The sequence below is a fragment of the Ictalurus furcatus genome, chromosome 1, assembly GCF_023375685.1.
Source record: "Ictalurus furcatus strain D&B chromosome 1, Billie_1.0, whole genome shotgun sequence".
Taxonomy (NCBI): Eukaryota; Metazoa; Chordata; class Actinopteri; order Siluriformes; family Ictaluridae; genus Ictalurus; species Ictalurus furcatus.
Window position 1 is genome coordinate 22,173,733 of NC_071255.1, and position 27,700 is coordinate 22,201,432.

A 27,700-nucleotide genomic window follows, 5' to 3' on the forward strand; every position below is an offset into this window, starting at 1 on the left:
CCATGCAGTTTTCACCAATCATGTCACTTGGACTTACCTTGCCTTGCTAACTGCACCCTCTCTATTCTCAAGTCCGCTAGGCTCAGCATCTCTCAATGTCGTCTTAAGGAGGTTATTAAGTGGGATTTGTGGCTTGACATATAAAGTGGAGGCTGGGGCAATTTTTTTAGTGATTTTTTTGGTGATTTTTCCTCTAGCAAGGAGAGGAAGTGCAAGAGAAAGAAAGACAGAGAAAGAGAGAGGGCAGAGCTTTATATTGCACTAGGAGAAATCCTCTCTTATTGCTCTCAGATTACGCCATCGACCACTTTTCTCAGAGCCCCACTGAGCGGAAGTGCAGGCTCTCAGAGATGGCAGGTCATCCCACTGCTATCATCTATACCTTCTATATAGGAATGACAAAAAGGGGCTGCATGTGGAGACATTGAGCATCTTGAAATTCTCTACCCACACTTATCAGGCGCTCATGGGTATCTAGTGGCTCTCCGTGCTAATCTTCACAAGCCCTTGGTCTCAATCAAAGAAGTGATGAATGGGAATAGCAATATTGATCATAACCAGTCTTACATTGTTCATACTACACCACTGCACGCCATGTTCTTTCAGGATTAATAATAATAATAATAATAATAATAAATATAGCTGCAAGCAGCAATTATCAGGGCTCAAACCATTTATGGCCCTTAAAGACGTTAAAAGATATTACTTGATATTGTGCAATTCTATAAGCACCTAAATCAAAGAAAAACAAATATCATTTTAAGAAATATCGGCCTTCATTAAGCTTGTAGCTAATAGCTGCTGAACATTGCCTGACCAATGGTGGCCATGTTTTTCAAGATTCACAGTTGTCCTCGTATATGCTGATTGGACCTTGGACAAGGACAATTCTTGCAAGATTTATTTATCAAGTCTATTGGACCAATGGTTCCACATTTGCTCCCAATTTCATATTTTGTTATGTTATAGTGCCACCAACTGGTCACAATCAATATTTTTTTAGAATTGTCCTCAGATTGAACCCATACATAAGTATCCCAAGCGTGGTGAAAATATCTCAATCTGTTCAAGAGTTGTAGCCATTTACGCAAAAATGGCCACGCCTACTTCCTGTGTTTTCGCATACCGTAGCTACCTCAAGTGGAAAGTTAAAAGAAATTTTGATAACTTTTGATAGTGAGCCTCCATAGATTCTTTTGGCACTGGTTTGGTCCCAATCGGACGAAAAACCTAGCACTAGTTCGCAAAAGTAGGTTTTACAAAAAATCCAAGATGTCGGAAAAATTTTTATAGACGGAAATGAAATCGGAGATATACGTTTTGTTCGTCTGGTCCCAAGGATTACATAGATATAGACACTTGAGACACTGTGACAAATGGTTCAAAAGTTATGGCCATTTTTATAAACATGCTCACTATAGCGCCATTATCTGGCCGATCGGGTCAAAACGTTGTATTGCTGTAGTACTCTGGGGTACTACCTTCCCTCAAAATTTCAGCTCTCTACGACTTATGGTTTGGTCTGCACGATCAGTTTTAAAAATAAAAAAAATAATAAAAATCCTTACAATTACGATAAGGTTTCAGCCCTTCGGGCTTGAACCCCTAATAATAATAATAATAATAATAATAATAATAATAATAATAATAATAATTATATTTGTATTGTAACCTCAAAAGTGTACTAAAAATGTGCACCTAAAATAACATAATATAGGCTAAAGTAGGAATAGAATTTTTTTTAGATTATATTAATACTTGAAATAAGGAGACTATGAATCAGAAAATCGCAATTTGTTATTAAATATGATGTTTGTTTATATTACTGGGGCCCAGCCGGCATTACAATTCATCCCAAAGGAGTTGAGTACGGTTGAGGTCAGGGCTCTGTGCAGGCCTCTTGATTTCTTCCACTCCAGCTTTGGCACTTCATTGGGCTTGCTTTGTGTACAGGGGCACTGTCTTGCTGGAACGGGTTTGTGCTGTGCCCCTTAGTTCCAGCGAAGGGAAACTGTAATGCTTCAGCATACAAAGACATTCTGTACAATCGTGTGCTTCCAACTTTGTGGCAACAGTTTGGTTCACATATGGGTGTGATGGTCAGGTGTGTACAGACTTTGGGCCATATAGTGTACAGTGGCAAGAAAAAGTATGTGAACCTTTTGGAATTTCATGGTTTTCTGCATAAATGTGTCATAAAATGTTATCTGATCTTCATCTAAGTCAAGGGTGTTGACAAATATGATGTGCCTAAAATAAAAACACAAAATAAATTCTGATCCCTCATGTCTTTATTGAACACACTCATTCAACATTCAAAATGGCAGTGGAAAAAGTAACTGAACCCTTAGAATTAATAACTGGTTGACCCCCCCTTGACAGCAATAACATCAACCAGGCGCTTCCTGTAGATGTGGATCAGACCTGCACATCATTCAGGAGGAATTTTAGCCCATTCTACCTGGCAGAACCACTTTAGCTCGGTCATATTCTTTGGACGTCTCATGTGCATGGCTCTCTTCAAGTCATTCCATGGCATCTCTATTGGGTTGAGGTCTAGGCTCTGACTTGGCCTCTCCAAAAGGTGTATTTTGTTTTTCTGAAGCCATTTCAGAATAGCAACAGTCCCAAAGTGTCTCCATTTGTAAAATGTTTGCCAAACTGTTTCTAAAGTCTTTAAAATCACTTTGTAACCCTTGCCAGCTTTATGTAAATCAACAATTCTTGATCGTAGATCCTCTGAAAGCTCTTTTTGGCAAGGCATGGCTCATATAAGCGTGTGCTTCTTGTGCAGAAAAAACTCCAAATTTTTGGGGGGTTTTTATCAGTCAAAGTAGCTGTAGTCCACACCTCCAAACTCATTTTCTTAAAGAAACTCCAGGTGTGCTAAAACCTGACTCCAATGAACTTTTTTCAGGTCATTAACTCAAGGGTTCACATAGTTTTTAGGTTTTTTTGGTTGTTCTCAATTAAGACATGAAAGATCAGAATTTTTTGCGTTATTATTTTAGACACATTATATTTATCAATACCCTTGACTTAGATGAAGATCAGATCACATTTTATGACAAATTTATGCAGAAAACCATGAAATTCCAAAAGGTTCACATACTTTTTCTTGCCACTGTATATAATAAGTTAAAATATGAAAACTTTAGACTTTATCACATATACGATTATAGAATGTACAAGTAGTTAATACAAATGACAAACAAGTACAAAAACAGTTTTGTGCAAATTTTAGCTATAACATTCTGCACCAGCTACAGTCTGTCATTTAGCTTTCACCAACAGAAAAAGCATTACAGTAATCATGTCTGCCAGTGATAAATGCAAGGGTCAGTGTCTCAGTACCACAAAGTGTCAAGTTGATAAAAGGCAGCCTTTGTGACATTATTAAGAAAATGATCAGCCTTCTACACAGATATAGATCAAAACCAACACTACCAATACCTTTGTGTTAGTAGTTTCTGGCCAAAATTTCAGGTTTATGCAAATTGACATTACTCGATCAAGTCTATAATCCTGGTGAATTATAAACCAAGCGCATTATTGCACCAGAGTTGTGAAGGACTATAGAGATTTTAGAGACTGTAGAGATCTATAACAGTGTGTCATATCAATTCAATTCAATTTTATTTTATTTGTATAGCGCTTTTAAGAATGGACATTGTCTCAAAGCAGCTTTACAGAAACATATAAACACAGGATACAGATTTTAAGTGTCTGAATTTATCCCTAATGAGCAAGACGGGGATGAGGAAAAACTCCCTAAGATGATAAGAGGAAGAAACCTTGAGAGGAACCAGACTCAAAAGGGGACCCATCCTCATCTGGGTAACAACAGATAGTGTGAAAGTAAAGGGAAATTCATTATGGTTTTTATATGAAGTCTGTTCCCTTTCAAAGTGAACTTCACGTTGCGTTTAGCATAACACTGTCCTCGCGCGTGACCGGCATCTGAAGCTTGTGTAAAATCATGCCTATTTATAGGCCTGCCGTGATCAGGTGACGTGGCAATTAAGCCATCTTGGCCGGCCACTGCTCTATCTCTTGCTCTGTCTTCCGGGTCCGCCTCTCCGCTGGATTTTGGAGCTCATGTCGCAACTCCTCCTTTCACTATGCAAAGCCAAAAATAAAAATAAAAATTTATAATAATTCCTCTCTGAGTCCGAGGAGCCAGAAGGGTGTGCTAAAAACTGAGAGCAGCATATAAAGAGCTGCTTGAAGTGATTACTAAGGCTGGATGAGCTTTTTTCTCCCCAGTGAAAGTAAATCCCTCACACTGCAGAAAATTCCCAATTTTTTCCAGAAGTTACTGACAAAATATCAGGCTTCTGTGGGAAAACCATGCATAAGCCGTATTTATAACCCCACAATGTTGGATTAGTCGGCCATTGTGGGGAATGAACGGCATGGCTATTTAACTATACTGAAGGTGGAGGAGACGCTTGCAAGATACCTTTCTCCATCGACGGCAGGTAATTAAGGGGGCCAGCTTTGCCATCCAAGCCATGTAAGGCCACCGTGGCATTGGTGGGCAAGGCCTATGCAGTAGTGGGTCTTGCTTGTGGGTCACTGCAGACAATGACAGGTAGTGTTGCAGGCCTACCAAGCAGACCTGCTGAGTGAGCTCGACATACGGCGGCATTCAGCCAGTTCCTTCCCTGTTGTGTCGAATTCACCCGGGCATCCACAAGTGGAGCCCGGGCCAGCGCTAGTGCGAGGGAGACACAGAAGGCGAGTACGGCAGCCTGCCAACCCACACAGATAGCCAGGGGAACCGGGTGGCCACAGTCACGGCCTGCTACTAGGCCTGATCTGAGAATGGTCATAAAGGCCAAGCAGACAAAGAGGAATGGTCCTGAGGGGATGTGGAGGGACGTATCAGGGGACATGAGGTTGTTTGGGCAGTTAGCCCCCAGTGCTACTGTAGTGCCTCCCCTAGCCAAGGCTGTCCCAAGTTTTCAGTGTTCTCTGGTCAGCAAGCTGTCACAGGGCAACGAAAATCTGATGCTTTCCCTCCAATAGAATGTGGAATAGTTAACATCACTAAAAGACCGTCTGGCAGCATGGAAACTACTGCCAAATGTGTCTCCATGGGTTCTGTCTACCATAGAAAAGGGTTACTGGGTCCAGTTCAGAGCTCGACCCCCCCCAGTTCAGAGGTGTTCTCACCACAGTAGTCAGCACAGAGCAGAGCCCAATGTTAGCGCAGGAAGTAAGATCCCTCTTGGACAAAGGGGCCATAGAACATGTACCCCATTCCCTGAGGGAGGGAGGTTTTGACAGCTGTGATTTCCTGGTCTGCAAAAAATAGAAGAGTATGCGGCCAATTTTAGATCTGCGTCATCTGAACTGTACTCTTCGGACATACAGGTTCAAGACGCTGACACCCAAACTTATCGTTCCACAGATTCAGTTTGAGGACTGGTTTGTGACGATAGATCTAAATGATCTATCAAGATCGGGTTCTTCCCTTCGGGCTAGCTTTATCCCCTCACACCTTCACAAAGTGCATGGATGTCATTCTGGCTCCATTGTGACCCCAGGGCATCTAAACTACCTGGATGACTGGTTAATTCTAGCACGATCCAGGGAACTGGCAGGTCAACAACAAGGAGATGTTCTTGCCCACATGAACAGCTTGGGGCTCAGGTTGAACCTCAGAAAAGTATGCTTTCTCCAGTGCAGTGGACAACTTTTCTAGGGGTTATAAGGATTCTACTACGATGAGGGCGTTTCTATCTCCAACATGTGTAGGGGTCAATTCTTCTCTGAGCAGAGGGAAAGTTTTGTCAGTGAGTGCAATGTACATTCTGGGCAACTGGAATGTGGGGGAAGACATCCTGTTGAGGCAGGCACTGAGGCCCAGGGATTGGTGGCTCCATCCACAAGTGGTGGAGTCCATAGAGAGGAAGTTTGGCCAAGCGGGAGTGGATGTGTTTGCCTCTGAGGAGACAACACACTGCCCACTGTGGTTCACCCTCACTCCTCCCACACGATTAGGGCTGGATGTCATGGTGCACATGTGGCCAAGGTCACATCTGTACGCTTTCCCCCGATTGCACCAGTTCTAGCGAGAGTTTGCTGAGACGGTCTACGTCTGCTGCTAGTAGCACCTTATTGGCCAGCTCGAATATGGTTCTCAGAGATAATATCCCTGCTAGATGGCACTCCTTGGGAGATTCCCATACACAGGGATCTACTGTCTCAAGCCGGAGGGCTGATTTATCACCCTCAGCCAGAACTATGGAAACTGTGGGTCTGGCCCCTGAGGGGCACCAGCTCATAGATTTTGGTCTCACAACAGAGGTTGTAGAGACCATGTTGAACACTAGAGCACTATCCACACGTAACTTGTATGCGCTCAAGTGGCGGCTTTTTTTCTTGTGGTGTGAGGAACGCCAGCTAGACCAGTGAACTGTGCAATAGCTACAGTCCTGGAGTTCTTACAAGGACATTTCTCAGCGGGGTGGGCTCCTTCTACAATCAGGGTTTACGTGGCCGCCATTTCAGCCAGCCACACCCCTGTTGATGGAGCCTCTGTGGGGCAACATCCTCTAACTAAGGTTTACGCATGGTGTCAGGCGGCTGAGGCCCATCTGCAGGCCGCGCATACCTTCCTGGGACCTTTCTGTGGTCCTGGAAGGTCTGTCAGGGGCCCCATTTAGGCCCTTAGAGTCAGCCTCTGAGAAGCTTCTGACTCTAAAGGTAGCTCTTCTGCTGGCCCTGACATCTCTCAAGCGAATAGGAGATCTATAAGCTCTCTCTGTTGCCCCTTCCTGCCTTGACTTTACCCCTGGATTAGCCAAGGCCATCCTGTATCCTAGGCCAGATTATATTCCTAAAGTGCCTACATCTGCTGCCCAACCTGTGGTGTTGCAGGCTTTCTGTCCTCCTCCGTTCCTCACACTGAAATAAGAGAGAATGCACCTGCTATGTCCAGTAAGGGCTCTCTGTACTTACGTCCACCACTCCAGCCAGTGTAAGTTGCGTAAGTCGGAGCAGCTGCTGGTCTGCTTTGGCAGCAACAGTAGAGGTGATGCTGTGTCAAAGCAGCACATCTCTAATTGGATAGTGGAAGCAATTTCTATCGCTTATGAAGCGCGCGGTCTCGCTATGTCTCTGGATAAGGGCTCATTCCACTAGGGGGGTTGTCGCCTCAAAGGCTTCGTCCAACGGGTTATCCTTACAGGATGTGTGTGCTGCTGCAGGGTGGTCTATGCAACACATATTCATTCGATATTACAGCCTGGATATTCATTCCACCCCGGGCTCAAGTGTCTTGCAGTGACCCTTGCGCTTGGGTCTTTTTGAATAGGCCATACCCTTGGTATGACGGAGTGGGTATTCTCGTTCCCATAGTGTTATGCTAAACGCAACATGGAGTTCCCTTTGAAAGGGAAAGTCTGGGTTACGCATGTAACCCTGTTCCCTGAGAAGGGAACGAGACATTGCGTAGCTTTGTCATATGAGGGCAGGCCTGTGAATTGCATCTTCACGTCAGATAATAGAGGCTGATGGTGCGGTGGCATATATGTATCACGCGATGCGCTTAATTGACACGTCACCTGATCATGGCAGGTCTATAAATAGGCATGATTTTACACAAGCTTCAGTTGCCGGTCGCGCACGAGGGCGCTCCCATAGGGTTATGCTAAATGCAATGTCTTGTTCCCTTCTCAGGGAACAGGGTTACATGCATAACCCAGACGTTTTGTTGAACTAACCCACTGTTCACTAAAAGAGACTTGAGTGCAAAGTTGTATGTGGAAATTGCAGTCCTAAGGCCATAGCAGCAACCATAGTTCCAGCACCACAGTGCAACTGTTCATGTGAAATTGAGGTACAAAACCATTTCCATGGTAGTTCAAGTGGCACCATCCTCAGCAATCTCCAGGCTGCACTGCTTGGGGTCATCCTCAGTATCAGAATGTAGCCTCCAGTTGATGAGAGCTCCAAACAGAGGTAGGGCATCAGGATGTATCAAGCAGCTCCGGAGAGCAGAAAGGGTCAGGATCACTGGCATCTCAAAAATATCATAAGCTCGACAGAAGGAGAGAGGGTCATCTGCTTAACTATGGTAGTTAACTTCATGGTATGTAATCAGGGGGATCACTGTCTGTAAAGTATATGTTCTAAATACTTAGTTAAGTAACCATCCATCCATTTTCCGTTCCGCTTATCCTTACTGGGTTGCGGGGAACCTGGAGCCTATCCCAGGGAGCATGGGGCACGTGATGGGCGACACCCTGGACGAGGTGCCAGTCCATCGCAGGCCACGTTAGGTAACCAATAAAGCATTATTTATGTTTGAAACCAGAACATGAGCATAACATAGAAAGTTCAGCTAAAGGTAATGTAGGTAATACTGAAATAAACATTCATAAAATTTGGAAGTGGAATGATGCATGGTAAGCAGTAGAGCTTGCTGTAGACTGTAATCTACTGAAATGCTGTATATTGCCTTTTGCATTAATTATATTGTATTTGTATAGAACTTATAACAATAAACATTGTCACAAAGAAGCATTACAACCGCAATTCCAAAAAAGTTGGGATTCTGTGTAAAATGTAAATAAAAACAGAATGCAGTGATTTGCAAATCCCATAAACCTATGTTATTCACAACAGAACATAGAAAGCATATCAAATGTTTAAACTTAGTAAATGTACCATTTTAAGAACAAAATAAGGTAATTTAGAATTTTATGGCCACAACACATCTAAAAAAAAAAGTTGTGATGGGGGCAACAAAAGTCTGGAAAAGTAAGAGTTACTAAAAAGAAACAGCTGGTGGTTAATTGGTAAAAAGAGTATCTTAGAGAGAGAGAGTCTTTCAGAAGTAAAGATGGACAGAGTTTCACCAAACTGCGAAAAACTGCATCTACAATTTGTGGAACAATTTCAAAATAATGTTCCTCAATATAAAATTGCGAAGACTGAATATCTCATCATCTACAGTACATAATATAATGAAAACATTCCGAGAATCTGGAGAAATCTCTGTGCACAAGGGACAAGGGTGAAAATCGATATTGCATGCCCGTGATCTTCGGGCCCTCAGGCAGCACTGCATTAAAAACAGTCATGATTCTGTAATGGAAATAATTGTATGGGCTCAGAAACACCTCCAGAACTCATTTTCTGTGAACACAGTTCACCGTGCCATCCACAAATGCTGGTTAAAATGATCATGCAAAGAAGAAGCCATATGTGAACATGATGCAGAAACACCGACATCTTCTCTGGCCCAAAGCGCATTTAAAATGGACTGAGGCAAAGTGGAACACTGTTCTGTGGTCAGACGAATCAGAAATTTTAATTCTTTTTAGAAACCATGGATGCCACATCCTCTAAACTAAAGCGGAGTGGGACCATCTGGCTTTTTATCAGAGCTCAGTTCAAAAGACTGCATCTCTGATGGTATGGGGGTGCATTAGTGCCTATGGAATGGGTAGCTGGTACATCTAGAAAGGCACCATCAATGCTGAAAGGTATATACAGGTTTTAGTGCAACATATGTTTTCCATCCAGATTCCATCACATCTTTACTTCTGAGAGACTCAGCCTCGCTAAGATACTCTTTTTATACCCAATCATGTTACTGACCTGTTACCAATTAACCTAATTACATGCAAAATGTTCCTCCAGCTGTTTCCTTTCAGTAACACTTATTTTCCAGCCTTTTGTTGCCCCGTCCCAACTTTTTTGAGACGTGTTGTGGTGATGAAATTAAAAATTACCTTATTTTTTCCTTAAATGGTACATTTCCTAAGTTTAAACATTTGGTATGTTTTCTGTGTTATATTGTGAATAACATATGGGTTTATGAGATTTGCGAATCATGGCATTCTGTTTTTATTTACATTTTACACAGCATGCCAACTTTTTTGGAATTGGGGAATTGTTTAATCCAGATTAAACAATTTAGATCCCTAATGACAGTGGCAAAAAAAAATTCCCTGAACCAGTCATCTTCTAGGTGACTCTGGATAGCGGGATTATAAATTATTGCTCCTTCACAACTGTAAACTATGAAGTCAAACAGTATTAAGTGTGTTGAAATGATGTTCAGTTTGAGCATACTGTGACTACGAGTCCAGGTATAAGCAGTTCCTAGGTACAAATCCAGATTATCCAAACATAATAAGTTCTACAAGTCAGTAATAAGCAAGACCCCAAAATGCTAATCATAGCATGGCTTGGCTCCTTTCATAAGCATGGTCCAGAGTCAACCAGAGATCACATCTGTCAGTGTTGCTAATAATGAGATAAATCAGGTAACAGTAAAGAGATGCAGGGGAAGAGCTGACACGTATACAAATAGCTCTCAATACCTGTTTGAGTACTGATCAGTGATTGCACAGAGTACATAGTATACATCATTGAAGTGTCTTCAATGTTTGTCATTTCAGATTAGCTACCAAAGCATTGAGTCATCTGACCCTGGAATCAATGTGCCAGGTCCACGGCGCACTGTATCCAAGCTGAGGAATGAAACATACCACATGTTCTCCAACTTACATCCAGGTACCACTTACCTCATCTCAGTACGGGCACGAACTGCCAAAGGTTTTGGCCAGACAGCCCTCACCGAGATCACCACCAACATCTCAGGTATGAAATAAACATGTGTGTGTGTGTAGGTGGGTGTGTATGTGTGGGGGGGCATACCTTGACATGTAATAAGTCAGCTCTATAAGAGCTGCATTATAATTCATGAGCTGTGTTTGATAGAAATTCAGTGCATGTAGATAATTGTGTGTGTTCATACACAATTGAGTATATGCAATGTCACAGTGGCATTGATGTATGTATGCATGTCAACTTAGCAAAGTCTCTTCAGCTGCTCCAAAGTGAACAGCATCTTCAGCAACATTTTCTCTGTACTCAAAAGCACTGACACCCTTGTCATCTCTTCAACACAAAGGAGCCTTACACACTAACACACTGAACAGTACCATATGCTCCAAACAACTGGGCATGACTACAGTCCCACCACTGTTTCTTATATTTTACTCATAACAGTATGCCTCACTTCTGTTTGTAGAAAGCATGATAAAATACCATATGGGAATGTTTAGAGTGTGTTTTGAAGTATATTACAGTGAGGATTTTCAGATAGTTTAATTATGGATTTACAGAGACTAGAACTATGGCGTTTGGTATAAAGAGATGGAAAAAGGGGACAAGCACTGAATATGCTTCAGCTTTCAGAAAGCTACCTAACAGAGTTTAGATAGACTAAAGGTTCTATTTTTGTGCACGCGCAAATGTAATTTAGTGATACATTATATAGATAAAAGTAAGTCGACACCTGACTATCACAAACTTATGTGCTTGTTGAACATCCCTCTTCATGGACATTAATATGGAGTTGGCTTGCCTTCACTGTTATAATATCCTCCACTCTTCTGGGAAGGCTTTCCACTAGATTTTGGAGTGTGGGTATGGGTATTTGCTCATTCAGCCATAAGAGCATGAGTGTAGTCAGGCACTGATGTTGGGTGAGGAGGCCTGGCACATAGTCTGCATTCCAGTTTATCCCAGAGGTGTTCAGTGGGGTTGAGGACAGGGCTCTGTGCAGACCACTTGAGTTCTCTCACACCAACATCAGCAAGCCATGTCGTTATGGACCTCACTTTGTGCACAGGGACATTGTCATGAAGGAACAGGTGTGGACACAGGACCATTAGTTCCAGTGAAAGGAATCAATGCCAACAGTTTGGGGAAGGCAGTGCTACAACACAGAGACATTCTAGACAATTGTTTGCTTCAAAGTTTGGTTAAGACTCACAAATGGGTGTGATGGTGAGGTCTCCACATACTTTTAGCCAAATAGTGTATAATCCCAACATGTTGCTGCTTTGAGTTCTGGCCTGGTTTTTACAACCTTGTTTTACTTGTCACCACATTTCAACATACAGTGGCAAGAAAAAGTATGTGAACCTTTTGCACTTTTGCATACTTTTTCCATTGCCATTTTGAATGAGTGCATTCAATAAAGACATGAGGGATCAGAATTTATTTTGTGTTATTATTTTAGGCACATTATATTTGTCAATACCCTTGACTTAGATGAAGATCAGATCACATTTTATGACAAATTTATGCAGAAAACCATGAAATTCCAAAAGGTTCACATACTTTTTCTTGCCACTGTAAATAACCTACTTCACCCAACTGCTAGCTAAATACATGCCCCTCTGAAAGTATTGCCACAGCAAGGTAAATTATGTTGTTTTTGCTATACATTAAAGACATTTGGGTTTATGATCAAAAAATGAATATGAGACAATAGATCAGAATTTCAGCTTCATTTACTCATATGTAAATCTAGGTGTGTTAAACAACATAGAACATGGCACCTTTTGTTTGAATCCACCCATTTTTTCAAGTGAGCAAAAATATTGGAACATGTGGCTGATAAGAGTTTCTTGCTGCCCAGGTGTACCCCGTTAAATTGATTGTTTAAATAATTAATAGCTCTGAATGTCTACTCATGGTTTGGGTCCTAAATTTTGCCTGTGAAGATTGCGGTTAAAAAGAACACCATCTTTATTTGTAATAAATGAGAAAAAGCAACTATATTGTAGTGACTAAATGTGAATTAAATGGTACCATTAGTGATCTTATGTGTGATCTTTGAAAACCTGTTGGATGACACTGTGGCAAAATTCTGGAAACCAGCAATGACGAAAAATCCGATATTGACCAAAACTTTTTGCCAGTAATATACATTGAAATCTATACGTTAAGGAAATAAATATATTTTGCCAAAAACAACATTTCTAATCTTGGGTATCTTGCTGCAAAGATCATTTGTCATAATAAGCCAATTTAACAAAAACACTGGTAAAAACAGATAGTCTGCCTAAAGATAAACCTAAAACCTAACTATCTCAGTTACTTTTTTTATTAAATTGAAGGATAGGTACATGGAAAGTAGTGAGTGTACAGCTTGTGTAACAGTGTAAATTTGCTGTCCCCTCAAAATAACTCAACACACAGCAATTAATGTCTAAACCGCTGGCAACAAAAGTGAGTACACCCCTAAGTTAAAATGTCCAAATTGGGCCCAATTAACCATTTTCCCTCCCCGGTGTCATGTGACTTGTTAGCGTTACAAGGTCTCTGATGTGAATGGGGAGCAGGTGTGTTAAATTTGGTGTCATCGCTCTCACACTCCCTCATACTGGTCACTGGAAGTTCAACATGGCACCTCATGGCAAAGACATACGTCTGATCCATTCAGTTGATAGTCAGACATTGGCTGTTAAATTTGTAGAATGCTCTCAAAACAGAGAAGAACGCTGCCTGAATGAACTAATAAACGGATTTAAATAACAAAAAATTTAGTCAGCAGAAAAGATCTGACTAAATTAATCGGTGATTATTTCCCCACCAATGCACAAACAGTAATCAGTGGAGTGAAAAGACAACACCGAGCCTTGTGTTTAAATGCCGCTATTGACTTGGGGTGATGAGACAGAGATTGAAGTGAATAATGCTGATAGCCAAAGCAATACCTCATTTCTCATTGTAAACTTATAATTCTTAAACATTTGGCAGCAATGTTGTTTTTCCATAAGTAGTTTATGTTATAAATAAACTGGTAGGTAGTGCATCTTCCAGTGGAATTGGAATATATTTTAAATATATGCTTTTGGGGGTAACTAGACTTTAATATGCTTATGTGCAAATAAGACACCAATTTCAGTTCACAAAATATTGAAATTTCATAATTATACATATTTTTTTTATGTTATAATTTGACCATGTGAAGGGTTTGGTGTGGTATCAGACCTGGATGAATGTTCTCTGTGTCCTCTGTATATTCCTTGCAACTACTGTATGTGTGTAATCATTAGTCCCTGTAATTGTACAACTGAATGGACGCTGGTGTGTTGAATGAGTCAGTGCTATTAGGGACCTCACTTTAATTGAACCCTGCATGCACTGTGATTTTACCAGCATCCCTTATAATACCATAATCATTGATTTCTCAGTAATTGTTTGCCTTTCCTCCCCTTCTCTCACTGACTCTGACAAATTTCCTGGCACTATTTGCCTTTTAATTGCACTCAGTATCCTAGACAACCAGCAGGGCCATGTTTGAAGAGGAGAGTCAGGGTAATAAAGAAGGAATAAGGTGTTGTTTATGACTAGCTAACAAGGATTGAGGTAAGTAGGTGTAGGCTATTGCAGGTGTTGATTTACTTGTGAATTAGAAAATGAAGGAGGCTTATCATCAGTTTAAAATAAAACAAGCTTGTTTCTAAATTGACCACACAAATGGTTTTGATTATTACATCTCTGTCGACTTTTGTAGCCCTTGCTTAGTTCATGATTAACCGGTATGACACATTCAGGTAAAAAGAAAAACAACAAAAACTACTACTACTACATGAAATTTAGCTGTGATTCATGTTCTTTTAATATCTTTCTTTCCTTTCTTTCTTCTTCTTTCTCTTCCTATATGAAGCACCCACCTTTGACTATGGAGACATGCCATCTCCACTGAGTGAGACAGAGAGCACTATAACTGTGCTGCTGCGTCCCGCCCAAGGCCGTGGTGCCCCAGTCAGGTGCGCTTGATATCACTGTTGTATGTTTTACAGATGCATCCAATTATAGTTACACTTTTGATCGTTATAAATACATTGGTACGTTATACATACTATCCAAGCTGGTGTGGCACCACACAATCTTTTTTCCTTGAGTGGCATAATATTGAGGATTACTTGATTACTTAGCATCTTCGTAATCTGGTTACCTTCAATTGCTTTTCAACTATTTATTGAACACCAAGACCATTGGCATTAGTCAATTTGAGGCCCTTATTTGTAAAACCATTCGTGCTTGTTTGAGTTGTGCTGATATATCATGGCTACAGTGAATTGCTACTGTGTTGATATAAAATTAGCGTGGATATTAAATCTGTTAATACTGATGACTCACTCTGCTCTGCTCCTCAGTATGTATCAGGTAGTTGTGGAGGAGGAGAGTGGGAGGAAGTTGAAGAGAGAGCTGGGGATGCAGGAATGTTTTCCCGTTCCCACCTCTCATGGTGAGGCACAGGCACGTGGCGCTCCACACTACTACACAGCTGAACTGCCCCCCAGCAGCCTGGCTGAGGCCATACCCTTTACTGTGGGGGACAACCACACCTACAATGGCTACTGGAACAGCCCACTAGACCCCAGGAAAAACTACCTCATCTACTTCCAGGCCATGAGCAACTTCCGAGGGGTGAGTAATCAGCCTCTATTTGAAATTTTCAGGACATTTTTAATAGTCATTTGCTTGGAGTCACAACAACTGGCAGTTAGCTTTAACATTATTATTATTTTGAAATTTTGATTCCACAACTTTATACGTGACCCTAAATTTTGGCTTACTTTGATGATTATCTTCGTCTGTATACATTATGCTTCTGTAGGAAATTACTGCAAATGAAGGAACATTGTTGATCTTTTTAGTTGAATACAAGTATGTACAGAAAACACAAATAACTATATACAGTGCCCTCCACTAATTTTGACACCCTTGGTAAATATGAGCAAAGAACGCTGTGAAAGTGTCTTTATTGTTAAACTTTTGATCTTTTTTTAAAAACAATTCACAAAACTTAAAAATACTCTGCTCTCATGGATATCAAACAATTGCAAACAAAACAAAGGCTTATCAAAAAATATCTGTTAAATTTAGGTATACAACAATTATTGGCACTATTTTAGTCAATACTTTGTGATATCTCCCTTTGCAAAGATAACAGCTCTGATAACAGTCTTCTCCTATAATGCCTGATGAGGTTGGAGAATACATGGCATGGGATCTGAGACCATTCCTCCATACAGAATCTCTCCAGATCCTTCAAATTTCGAGGTCCACTCTCTTTTGTTCACCCCACAAATTTTCTATGGGTTTCAAGTCAGGGGACTGGGATGACCATGGCAGGACCTTGATTTTGGGGTCAGTAAACCATTTGTGTTGATTTTGATGTATGTTTTGGATCATTGTTCTGCTGGAAGATCCAACCACGGCCCATTTTAAGCATTCTGGCAGAGGCAGTCAGATTTTCATTTAATATCTGTTGATATTTGAGTCCATGATGCTGCGTATCCTAACTGTCATGTCATAGCAAACCAGTGACTACCTTTCCCATCCTGCACTGCGGCCTACAAACATGGACTGCAATTCCCAGGTCACTCATTCATTCTAATCATGCACACCTGCATCCAATCTCACACGCACTCACAAACAGACATAAAAGAGACTGTTTGAACACTAGTCTTTGCGAAGTATTGAGTGTTATCACCATACTAAGCATTTGTTCCTTGTTCCTTGTTTTGATTCATGTTCATTGATCTAGTTTCTTGTTACTTGTTCTCACTTCTTGCCTTGCCTAGTTTATGCCTGTTTGTAGATCGCCTGACCCATTGCCTGTTTTTTTGACCATGCTATTGTCTCATGATTTGGATGTGTGCCTGCCTCTCTTTATTAAAAGCCTTTTTCTGCATTAGCATCCACCCTAACCTTCATTACGTGGAATACATGACACTAACAAAATGTCCATTTCCTCTGGCAGAAAAATAGCCCCAAAACCACCATATTTTACAATGGCCATGAGATTATTTATTTATATATATATATATATATATATATATATATATCAGTATCTCACAAAAGTGAGTACACCAGTCACATTTTTGTAAATATTCGATTATATCTTTTCATGTGACAACACTGAAGAAATGACACTTTGCTACAATGTAAAGTGGTGAGTGTACAGCTTGTATAACAGTATAAATTTGCTGTCCCCTCAAAATAACTCAACACACAGCCATTAATGTCTAAACTGCTGGCAACAAAAGTGAGTACACCTCTAAGTGAAAATGTCCAAATTGGACCCAAAGTGTCAATATTTTGTGTGGCCACCATTATTTTCCAGCACTGCCTTAACCCTCTTGGGCATGGAGTTCACCAGAGCTTCAAAGGTTGCCACTGGAGTCCTCTTCCACTCCTCCATGACAACATCAGGGAGCTGGTGGATGTTAGAGACCTTGTGCTCTTCCATCTTCCATTTGAGGATGCCCCACAGATGTTCAATAGGGTTTAGTCCATCACCTTCACCCTCAGTTTCTTTAGCAAGGCAGTGGTCGTCTTGGAGGTGTGTTTGGGGTCGTTATCATGCTGGAATACTGCCCTACGGCCCAGTCTCCGAAGGGAGGGGATCATGCTTTGCTTCAGTATGTCACAGTACATGTTGGCATTCATGGTTCCCTCAATGAACTGTAGCTCCCCAGTGCCGGCAGCACTCGTGCAGCCCCAGACCATGACACTCCCACCACCATGCTTGACTATAGGCAAGACACACTTGTCTTTGCACTCCTCACCTGGTTGCCGCCACACACACCTGACACCATCTGAACCAAATAAGTTAATCTTGGTCTCATCAGACCACAGGACGTGATTCCAGTAATCCATGTCCTTAGTCTGCTTGTCTTCAGCAGACTGTTTGTGGGCTTTCTTGTGCATCATCTTTAGAAGAGGCTTCCTTCTGGGACTACAGCCATGCAGACCAATTTGATGCAGTTTGCGTCGTATGGTCTGAGCACTGCCAGACTGACCCCCCATCCCTTCAGCCTCTGCAGCAATGCTGGCAGCAATCATACGTCTATTTCCGAAAGACAACCTGTGGATATGACGCGGAGCATGTGCACTCAACTTCTTTGGTCAACCATGGCGAGGCCTGTTCTGAGTGGAACCTGTCCTGTTAAACTGCTGTATGGTCTTGGCCACCGTGCTACAGCTCAGTGTCAGGGTCTTGGCAATCTTCAGGGCAAGGCCCCCCAAATGGCATTAACATTTGACCGAGGCCCCCCTTTTGCAAGATGTCTTTAAAACACATTAAAAATGCAGACTTCTGAATATTTATCACTTTTTTATTAATAATTACATCTTACATCTTTACATTACATTAGATTAGGAATTGATTGTGTGTGTGTGTGGTTGTCTGAGAGTGAGAATTTATTTTTCACACCAAATGGTCGAGGCCCCCCGGGCGCCCCCTGGAGGCCCCCACTTTGAAAACCACTGGCTTAGGCCATCTTTATGTAGAGCAGCAATTCTTTTTTTCAAATCCTCAGAGAGTTCTTTGCCATGAGGTGCCATGTTGAACTTCCAGTGACCAGTATGAGGGAGTGTGAGAGCGATGACACCAAATTTAACACACCTGCTCCCCATTCACATCAGAGACCTTGTAACACTAACAAGTCACATGACACTGGGGAGGGAAAATGGTTAATTGGGCCCAATTTGGACATTTTAACTTAGGGGTGTACTCACTTTTGTTGCCAGCGGTTTAGACATTAATAGCTGTGTGTTGAGTTATTTTGAGGGGACAGCAAATTTACACTGTTACACAAGCTGTACACTCACTACTTTACATTGTAGCAAAGTGTCATTTCTTCAGTGTTGTCGCATTAAAAGTTATAATCAAATATTTAGAAAAATGTGAGGGGTGTACTCACTTTTGTGAGATACTGTATATTAATGTAGCTATTTTTCATGAAGGGTGCCAATTGTTATGGAGGGCACTGTATAGTTCATGAATCTGTCCTTAGCTAAATGTATATTAATTACTAGATCTCTAGTATACCAAAGGAATTTGGGAAAAAAATAATTGGTTCTGAGATTAAATCCTGCAAACACATACATACCTATTAATAAGTCCACAAGATTTGTTTTATAAAGCCATAATTCATGTACATGCTCAAATTAAATGTACTTCTATATTTCAAGTGTCTGAGTTGTTGATATAAGATCAGATCCCCTCCTGTGCATTTTGTCATATTTACTGAGACATGAAAAATGAATACTAATAGTTTTTCATGTCTCATCACTCTGAGGACTTGGATGCAGACAACCCCTCGTGTGTAAGGGCAGACTTTATAGCCGAGTATGGAAGAAAGAATTCTGTAAAATTCCCACAGTCAGTAAATCTGTGATAAGCTGAGAATTACAAAGGCATTGCTCCACAGCTTTCCTGTCCTCGCTTCCACTCTTAACATTCGCACAAGTTGATGTGACATTAAAAGCTCATGGTTGGAGCTGGCTTTGAATGTGAGGACAATATAAGCTGTGAGTGCCAGGCTTCTATTGTTCAGGCTGTATTTAACCAAAATACAATAGATCCCATACTCCCAGTGGTCAGTCACCATTTTTAGAGCATCCCAGCTCTCAGGCATGGACCACTGCGTCTGCATAATTGGGCACAGGTGCAGCTGATCAGAAATAGATAATTGGCAGTTTATGCTATTAGTCAGGCCTAAATTGGCAAGAGGAATGTGATTTATCATGTAAGATATTTGTTGCTAAAATTAGGGCTGGACAGATGGGCCTTGGTGGCGGCCTAAGAAGCATTGCTTACCAACTTTTAGAGAAGTTTATAGTTTGGTGCATTTCGTGAGTGTGGCAAAATAAAAGCCACACATTGGTGAGGCTTACTCTGCAACCTACACAGTTGGATTAATCAAATGAATTGGATTAAAGCCTCACCAGCGGGCAGGATTAGCATTTGCTATGACTGGAATCATGCCTAGAGAGAGCGAGGACCATCACTCTGACACCTGCCCACCACCAAATCAACTCACTGAGCATCCTCTAGAGCCCTAATCAGTCTGTCTGCCCCCTCTGAAACCCAAGTCTCTTGCAGCTCTCTCACACACAAGCCCTCTCTCTCACGTTAGTCTAATTCTCTAATTACCCTCAGAGCTTATGACAAACACCAGAGAAACCGTTCCAGTGACATCCAGCACTGCCAAGGTAACCCAGAACTTCCTCAAGCATTGTACAAATGAAGACAAACTGTGACTGTTAATCCTGTCCCCTTATGCTGACATTTACTGTTCAGAACTTTGTGTAAGTTGGGTTGTCATTTGAATTTATGACCATTAGACCATGTAGGACAAGATGCTGTGCCTCTGTAGCTGTCTGAGACTGAGGCTTCTTGCCACCATTACTGGATCATGCTCATTACTCACCTGGAGCACATACAAATATGCCATTACACATTGGTGATACATGGCAAAATGGCAATGTGGAGGCTCTTTTAATACTTTATTTTGATTTGATGCCAGTCAGCGTGTGTCATCCTGAAAGAGACGTGCTGACATTTAGTAGAAGGTTATCGCTGTGGCTCAGCACCTGGATGTCTGGCTCTACTCTATTTGTGAGTTTGGACAGCAACATTATATAGTAGGATTTTGGTCCCTTGGGCTGTTTTACTCTTGTCTGATTGAAAATGTATGTGACAGCTCAACTATAATAGAACCCACCCTCAGTTTTACTTTGCAGCGTAGCCACTTTGAGGGTGAACTGCTGTGCTGTAGCTTCGCTCAGTTCCAGTGATTTACACCCCTGACCTTTACCTAAGTACTCATTTCTCTTTGCCAAGATTTTATGCTCCAGTAATTGCTGTAAAGTCTGGCACTTACAGTTGAAAACTGTTGGGGTGTAGAAGGGGGAGCCAATGCTTAGCATTACTGTTCACCAGTGTGAGTCTTTCTCTGATTTTGTATTAGTGTTTCCCTTCATTTTCCTTTTGTCACTTTCTACACAACAGTGGCTTTGAAACTTGGCAGTGGCATAAGAAGCATCTGCTCAGTTGTCAGCCATTATTTCTGAGAATCATCTGATGTTGCTGCTGTTATACCACTTTCCTGACTTGATAGATCTAATTTGAAAGATGTTTGATTACAGACTCATCAAAATAGAGGGACTGCTCATCTTCTTTATGTGCTCTTATTCTTTAGTCTGTCACCTAGTTGACAGTAAAACCAGGACTTGTGCTGTCTTTCTCAAGCGTGCACATAAATACAGTTTGACTCTTTGAGGGTGGCTGTATTCAAAGAGATGACCACTGATTGTGTGCATGTGTGCATGTGTGTGAGATCTCCCACCAAGCAACTTCTGTCCCTCAATCTTTCACTCACTAATTACTTCCTCTCTTTTTCACTTTCCAATCTCTGCCATGTCAAGATGGATGGCCTGAGCAGAAATCTATCATCTCTCTCTCTTGCTCTCTCACTCTGTCTTCACTGAACTGAGTGTGTGCTTTCTAATAAGTTCTCCCTTCCAGCCTTGTTAAATATAGTTCTCATAATTCATTTACTTAGGCTGAATTTGCTGACAGATCCCGTTTTGCAGTCACGGGTATGACTGTTCCAGTGAATTTTTATTAAGTGGGAAAAGTAGGCTAAAGCTTTGTGACTGCGCTCATGTGATCAAAGTTGTCTCTGTCCTGTTGCACAATGACTGCGTTTAATGACATCCTCCAGTGGTGGTTCCATGCTGTCAAGGTTATATATCCTAGGCATTCACTATGAGGATAGACTTTGCTGAAACACAGCAGGTTTTAGTAGGCTATGGTAACTCTGCACTAGGTGACCAGGCAATGTTGTTTCCAATCTGCAACATTAATGTGTTTTGCATTCTAAAATGGTTTTTTGCTCACCACGATTATAAATAGTGGTTATTTGAGTTACCAGTGGGAGGAAACTGGAGATGAGTTAAGGACCAGGGATTATGGAGCTATGAGGTTGTAATGGTACCCGCTCCATCACTATGCCTCCCTGGGTTAGATATAGGTGTAGGCATAGCATTAATTAGCTTATGTCACTCGAAGGTCCTCACAAGGAAAGTAAGTGTGTGTGTGTCTGTGTGTGCGTGTCTGTGAGAAAGAGAGAGAGAGAGAGAGAGAGAGAGAGAGAGAGAGCGAGAGTGCGCATGCCCATCTGTGCCTGTGTTTATATGTGTGTGTGTGTGTGTGTGTGTGTTTATGAGAGAGGAAAGTCTGAGTGTAGCATTAAAGAGAGGTTTTAGGGTTGAGGCAGTTTGAATGGATTTTCAATTATAAAGAAGAAAAAAGAAATTGAACCAGTTTGAAAAGGAGGGTCTCATTCTTTTATGCCTGGAGAAATTTGCATAATTGTCCTGTAATGCCTGAATTAGCATCTGTAAATCTTAATTTGATAATACATCTCCTTGTCGAGGTGGCGGGCCAGAATTAGATTGTAAGCTTGGATCTCATTAGTGTTATTTGACGAAGGTCCTTTTCATAATACCCCAATGGCATCAGCCCAGATTTCGGGGAAATGAATTTCCTCTTGGAATTTGTTTGCCGATAAAGCTATTTCTCTAAGTTATCTGCAGTTTTGCTGACTTTCTTTGCAGTACTTCTCGTTATCTTTTCAGCATACATGTGCGCACACACAGCATGCACATGCACACGCAAACAATGATGCAGGCATCTTTATGTAATGAGAGCACTACTGAGTTTTAATGCATTTTAAGTTGAGTTTCTTGCTCCTGTCTCTTGTCCAGTTGACAGAAATCGCAGTATTGCCATCCTGCTTTATGGAGCAAGGCACTGTGGTTAAATGATCTCTGTCTCTCTTTTCCTTTAGGAAACAAGAATAAACTGCATCCGAATTGCCCGTAAAGGTGAGTGTTGAAATAGTTTTTTTTCCTCAATCCTAAACTATGTTAAGCCAGGCTTGGACATTAGAATGCTGCAGGCAAGTGCATGAGTGGCTGATCCCTGCTTAAACCTGACTAGAGAGAATTAATCTTAAAAGTATGTAACTAAAGAAAAATATCTGTTTCTCTGGGCTAAAACCTTCATTTTTAATCCTCCATTCATTGGATACATTTTTTTTTTTAAATTTTATTTTTAAAGGGCTTTAACATTTTATAAACACTTACACTATTTATGGACGTGTATGAAATGTGTGTGTGTGTGTGTGTGTGTGTGTGTGTATATATATATTAGTATGTGTGTGTGTGCCATTTTCTAGTGTTTAGAGTTTTTAAACTACATATGTAACATAATCCACTAACAACATTAGTTACATATTTGTTACATATTTATAGCATATTTGTATTCGATCATGCAAACATTTTAAAACTTTGTCTGCTACCATCTGTTCAGGGCATAGAAGTGTTTTTTTTTATTTTGTTGATGATTTGATGCCACATGTGTATTACAGACACAGATTTCAAATTCAGTTGATTAGGTTTATGTCCATTGATGTCCTTGATCAAAGCATGACATTCGTTCACTAAGTGTGGAAAGTACACTTAGCTTGCAAGATGTTAGAAGTCTTTAGCCTGTCTCCCACCACACTCACCCCCCCATTTTCTTCTTAGTATGGTGACCTGCCAGTTCCCACCCACCAGCTAGCTCGCTCCCGTCATATGACGGCTACTAACCAGGGACAGTGAAGACTAACATGCACTTCCTCCAAGATATGTGAAGCCAGCTAGCTGCATCTTTTCTGATTGCTGCTCATGTTGCATCACTGGGCTCTGAGGAAAGAGTTATCTGCCCTCTTCCACATACTCACAGAGGCCCATGATTGGCTATTATTGCTGATAGTTGTAGGTGAGAGAGAGTACACCACCTCTCCCATCTTAGCTTCCCATGGATGGCTGTGGCATTGTTGGAATCTCTAGACCTTTCTCTTACACCACTCAGGAGCCATTCCACCACATTTGTTAAACTGGCTTCTTATCCAACATGATATTTGAAAAACCCAATTTTGCTTGTAAAACAATTTTTTGTGAAAATACAGTATTTTGGCAATTTGACAGAATTCAGTCACACCAACACCTGATGGGTTTTCCCAGATAACCAGATGTATGGATAACCAAAACATCTTAACATGCTCCTTGTTACAGGTGTGTGTGTGTGTGTGTGTGTGTGTGTGTGTGTGTGTGTGTGTGTGTGTGTGTATGTTTTGTTTCACATTTATAAAAATAAAAAAACAAAAAAATTATACTTTTTTTAGTTTAGCCTTTTTACAACCAGGTTAAATGACGGAATCATTTCTGAAATAATTCAGAAGTTTCATTTTGGAAAAACAGACATACACATGCAGATGCCTGTAGACACACATGAGCCAAAATGGCAGAAAACAACTGAGGAGCAAAGGTCAGTCTTTCATCATGTTTGTTATTTGTGCTACCAAGGTGCCAGCAGCCCATATCAAACCCTGATTCTCAGTAGTGGCCAGACTCACATGCTCAAACAATCCAGGAAAATTCCAGAGAGATCAGCACGAGTGAGCCCTTCCCAACATAACACCTGCAGCCATCAAAATGACCTGTCAAAGAAACCCCACCAAACATGAAAACATCAGGAGGAATGAATGCCCATCCAGATAACAACAAAGGCCACCGCTAGCCCCTATTGAGCGCTGTCACAGATCAGCACTGGTGGTGCTGGTATTTATAGCTCTCAGCTCTTTCTCAGCCTGCACTGAGCCTTGTGGCTAAATTGACTTTGAAAGGATAGGATGAGAAGGGAGGGTTTTCTTTGACTGAGTAATGAAGGTGGAAAGAAGCTTTCAGAGCATGAAGCCATAAGCTGAGAGCAGCCATTTTGGAACTGTCTCATTCTGCATCTGCTATACACATACACACAGATGGGCTATGATTAATCACACCTCAACATATTTGTGAACAAAATGCTCTTTCCTTTTCTACCTGAGCTTTAGCAAGACAAGCCATTAACAATTAACTAAATAACTGTAACTAAATAAAAAAATAAAAAAATCATGGACCCCTGTGTTGCCTAGATTGCACTTTAAGGACCACTAAGCTACATGACAAAGTAACAGATTGGTTAGAAGAGTAATATTGAATCCTACTACACAAATTTTCATATTTTGCACAGGATGTTTGTGCCTTGGCTAAAATATAGCACAACTATTGAAAAACACAAACTAGGCCAAGTAGTGGGGTGTGGGGTGTTAGGGGGCTACTGGTTCATCATACAAGCAGCAGTGATAAGAGTATTGATCGATTGTTGTGCTGTTTCTGAATGTGCCCAGCACTCTAGCAGCAATTGTACACATTATTTGCGCAGGCTCTGCCTCTTACACATGATGATACAGAGTAATTGTTACACAGGCTGCAGCCCTTGGCTTCTCTTCTTTGCACTCACGTATTATATGATTGCACTGCCAAATTGCCAAATAATAGATACAGCAAGAGCATATTGCTTTTTACATTCATCACCACTGTTTTTTTTTGACATTTCATTTGTTGCTTTTCAGCCAATTTTAACAGTCAAACACTGAGTCTTTTGTTGTCACTGTGGCTGAATTAAAATAATTTACAGGTCACAATACCATGAGTAGTTCAGTTCAGACATTCTGCTTCCTCTGCTTGCATAAATAAAATGCGGATCTCTTTTCTGCAATGTAAGTTTACTATAAGCGAAAAACAAAACTAAATTGTGTGTGTTAGTATAACGTTCTCCTGAATAACATTGCCATCATTTTGTGAGGAATGGATGTGAGGAGAGCCTGCATTTCTCAATATCATTTTGACATATGTTTCTGACAAATAACATAAAATAGCCCAGCCTGCAGCTGTGTGAGTTTACTGCAGTGTTCAGTCATTTCCAGTCATGAATTTTATGATTCAAGTTAAATGATGCATATCCATATGCATGCAGAACTAAAAAAAATCAGTCTCAGGAATAAAATGTAACTATATAGCATTGAACTGAATAGTATTGTGTTGTATTTATTCATGTTGTATCAAATTGACTTTTGATGTTTTAGACACTCTACTGTGAATGACTACTATTTAAAATGTCCTCATTTTCTCAACTGCAAATAAATTCATAAATTCAAGTTAAAAATTATACCCAATAGGCCATTTTGTTCCATCTGTCATATAAATCTAGGGAGGTGTGTGTGTGTGCCGCCCCATAATGTTCTCGGAGCGTTGTAAAATTGCACAGGCTTGCACAACCAAGCAGCCAGAGCACCCATTTCAACATGCAGGTGACAGTTTAATTAACAGTCCCTTGGCAGTCTTCACACAACAATAGACTCATTTCTTCTCTAAGTACCAATTTCCATTTTTGGGGCACTCAGCATGTGCTCGCATTAATCTTGTAACAAATTTCATGCTCGTGTTGGACTTTTTATTCAAGAAGAAAATGTGGCAGCAAAAACAAAAATCTGATTGGATCCACTGCAAACTTTAATGGATGTTTTCCAGTTATTGTTTTTTCCTTACACACTGTTTTATTAGCTGTTAATATCTTGCTTGGTGATGCTTGCAGATGAGGAAGAGAAGTGATAACAAATGGCAATGTGTAGCTGTCACAGGAGACAGGAGAGTGTTTCTCAAAAAGGCCATGGGTATTAGATCGAGTGTAACGTGCCTTATTCCTCTCACCACTGTCCCAGATTACTCCAGCCACACACTTGTATTTTTAGCTATGGCCTTGTGCAGTGCTTTGAAACAGACCTCGTTCCTCAGGCCCAAACTGACTTTCCCTCAGCATATAATCTTTCAGGCTACTGTGGTTTCAAAAAAATAATAACAGCTGGTCTATTCACAACGAAATTCTTTGCATAAGTGCAGAGTATTTAAGACTATGAGTAAAATAACCAGCTGTTAGAGTGGCAAATCTTTTCTTCAAGTGTCTGGCATTTTATTATCTATCTATCTATCTATCTATCTATCTATCTATCTATCTATCTAACTATCTATCTATATATCTATCTAATCATAAAAAGGGGGCTTTAGAGTGGCTTTTTTTAAACTGTTTCAAGTGAATGTGTAAGTAGATTCAATAAAATTTTTCAATTCCATTTTATTTCTATAGCACCTTTTTACAATGGACATTGTCTCAAAGCAGCTTTACAGAAACATATAAACACAGGATACAGATTTTAAGTGTGTGAATGTATCCCTATTGTGCAAGCTGGTGGCGACGGTGGCAAGGAAAAACTCTCTAAGATGATATGAGGAAGAAACCTTGAGAGGAACCAGACTCAGAAGGGAACCCATCCTCATCTGGGTAACAACAGATAGTGTGAAAGTAAAAGAAAGTTCATTATGTTTTTTACATGAAGTCTTTGTTGAACTAGTCCACTGTTCACCAAAAGAGACCTGAGTGCAAAATTGTTTGTGGTAATTGCAGTCCCAAGGCCATAGCAGCAACCGTAGTCCCAGCAACCACAATGAGAATGTCCATGTGGAATTGAGGTCCAAAACCATTTTATAGTACTTCAAGCTGTACCATCCTAAGCTGGCGGTAACCTCCAGTTGATGAGCGCTCCATCCAGAGGTAGGGCATCCAGATGGATCTGGCAGGTCTGGAGTGCAGAAAGGGTCAGGATCACTGGCATCTCCATAATATCATGTGTGGCTCGACAAAAGCAGAGAGGGAGAGATCATTGGGTATGCTTACTATCATGTGATGGATAAGACTGTACTTTGTTTAAAAGAAAGTCTATTCATGGTAAGCTTCAGCCTACATATTTTCTTAGTTTATTTATCAGTTTAGTTTGATACACAGGATATAAATGCCTTGTGTCAGCTTGCAAAGGGGAATAAAAGAAACTGTTATCAGATTGCAGTAAAATATTGTTTTTGATGTATTGTTGCAAAATGCAAAGATGTACTGTCTGCAGGATTGGATGACAACTCTTTTTTTTTTTATTTTTTTTTTATAACAATTATATTGCTTTCATTCTAGCCTGGGGTCTAGGTATCATAAGTTCTGCAGATCACTGTAGAATATGGATGCCAATCTAGTGTCTATCCATTACATTTTAAATAATCATAAAATACAAATTAAACAATAATGACCTCACACCAC

General features: G+C 40.8%; 1 protein-coding gene across 7 annotated transcripts in view; it reads left to right on the top strand.

Annotated features, from left to right (window-relative positions):
• ptprub (protein tyrosine phosphatase receptor type Ub) overlaps positions 1-27,700 on the top strand; it is a 256,550-nt gene that overhangs the window by 187,891 nt on the left and 40,959 nt on the right. For all 7 annotated transcript variants that reach the window (XM_053632512.1, XM_053632505.1, XM_053632487.1 and 4 more), the window contains 4 exons: positions 10,422-10,623; positions 14,492-14,594; positions 14,985-15,258; positions 22,479-22,515. In XM_053632512.1, coding sequence (XP_053488487.1) covers positions 10,422-10,623; positions 14,492-14,594; positions 14,985-15,258; positions 22,479-22,515 — 616 coding nt within the window. The remainder of the gene's footprint in view (positions 1-10,421; positions 10,624-14,491; positions 14,595-14,984; positions 15,259-22,478; positions 22,516-27,700) is intronic.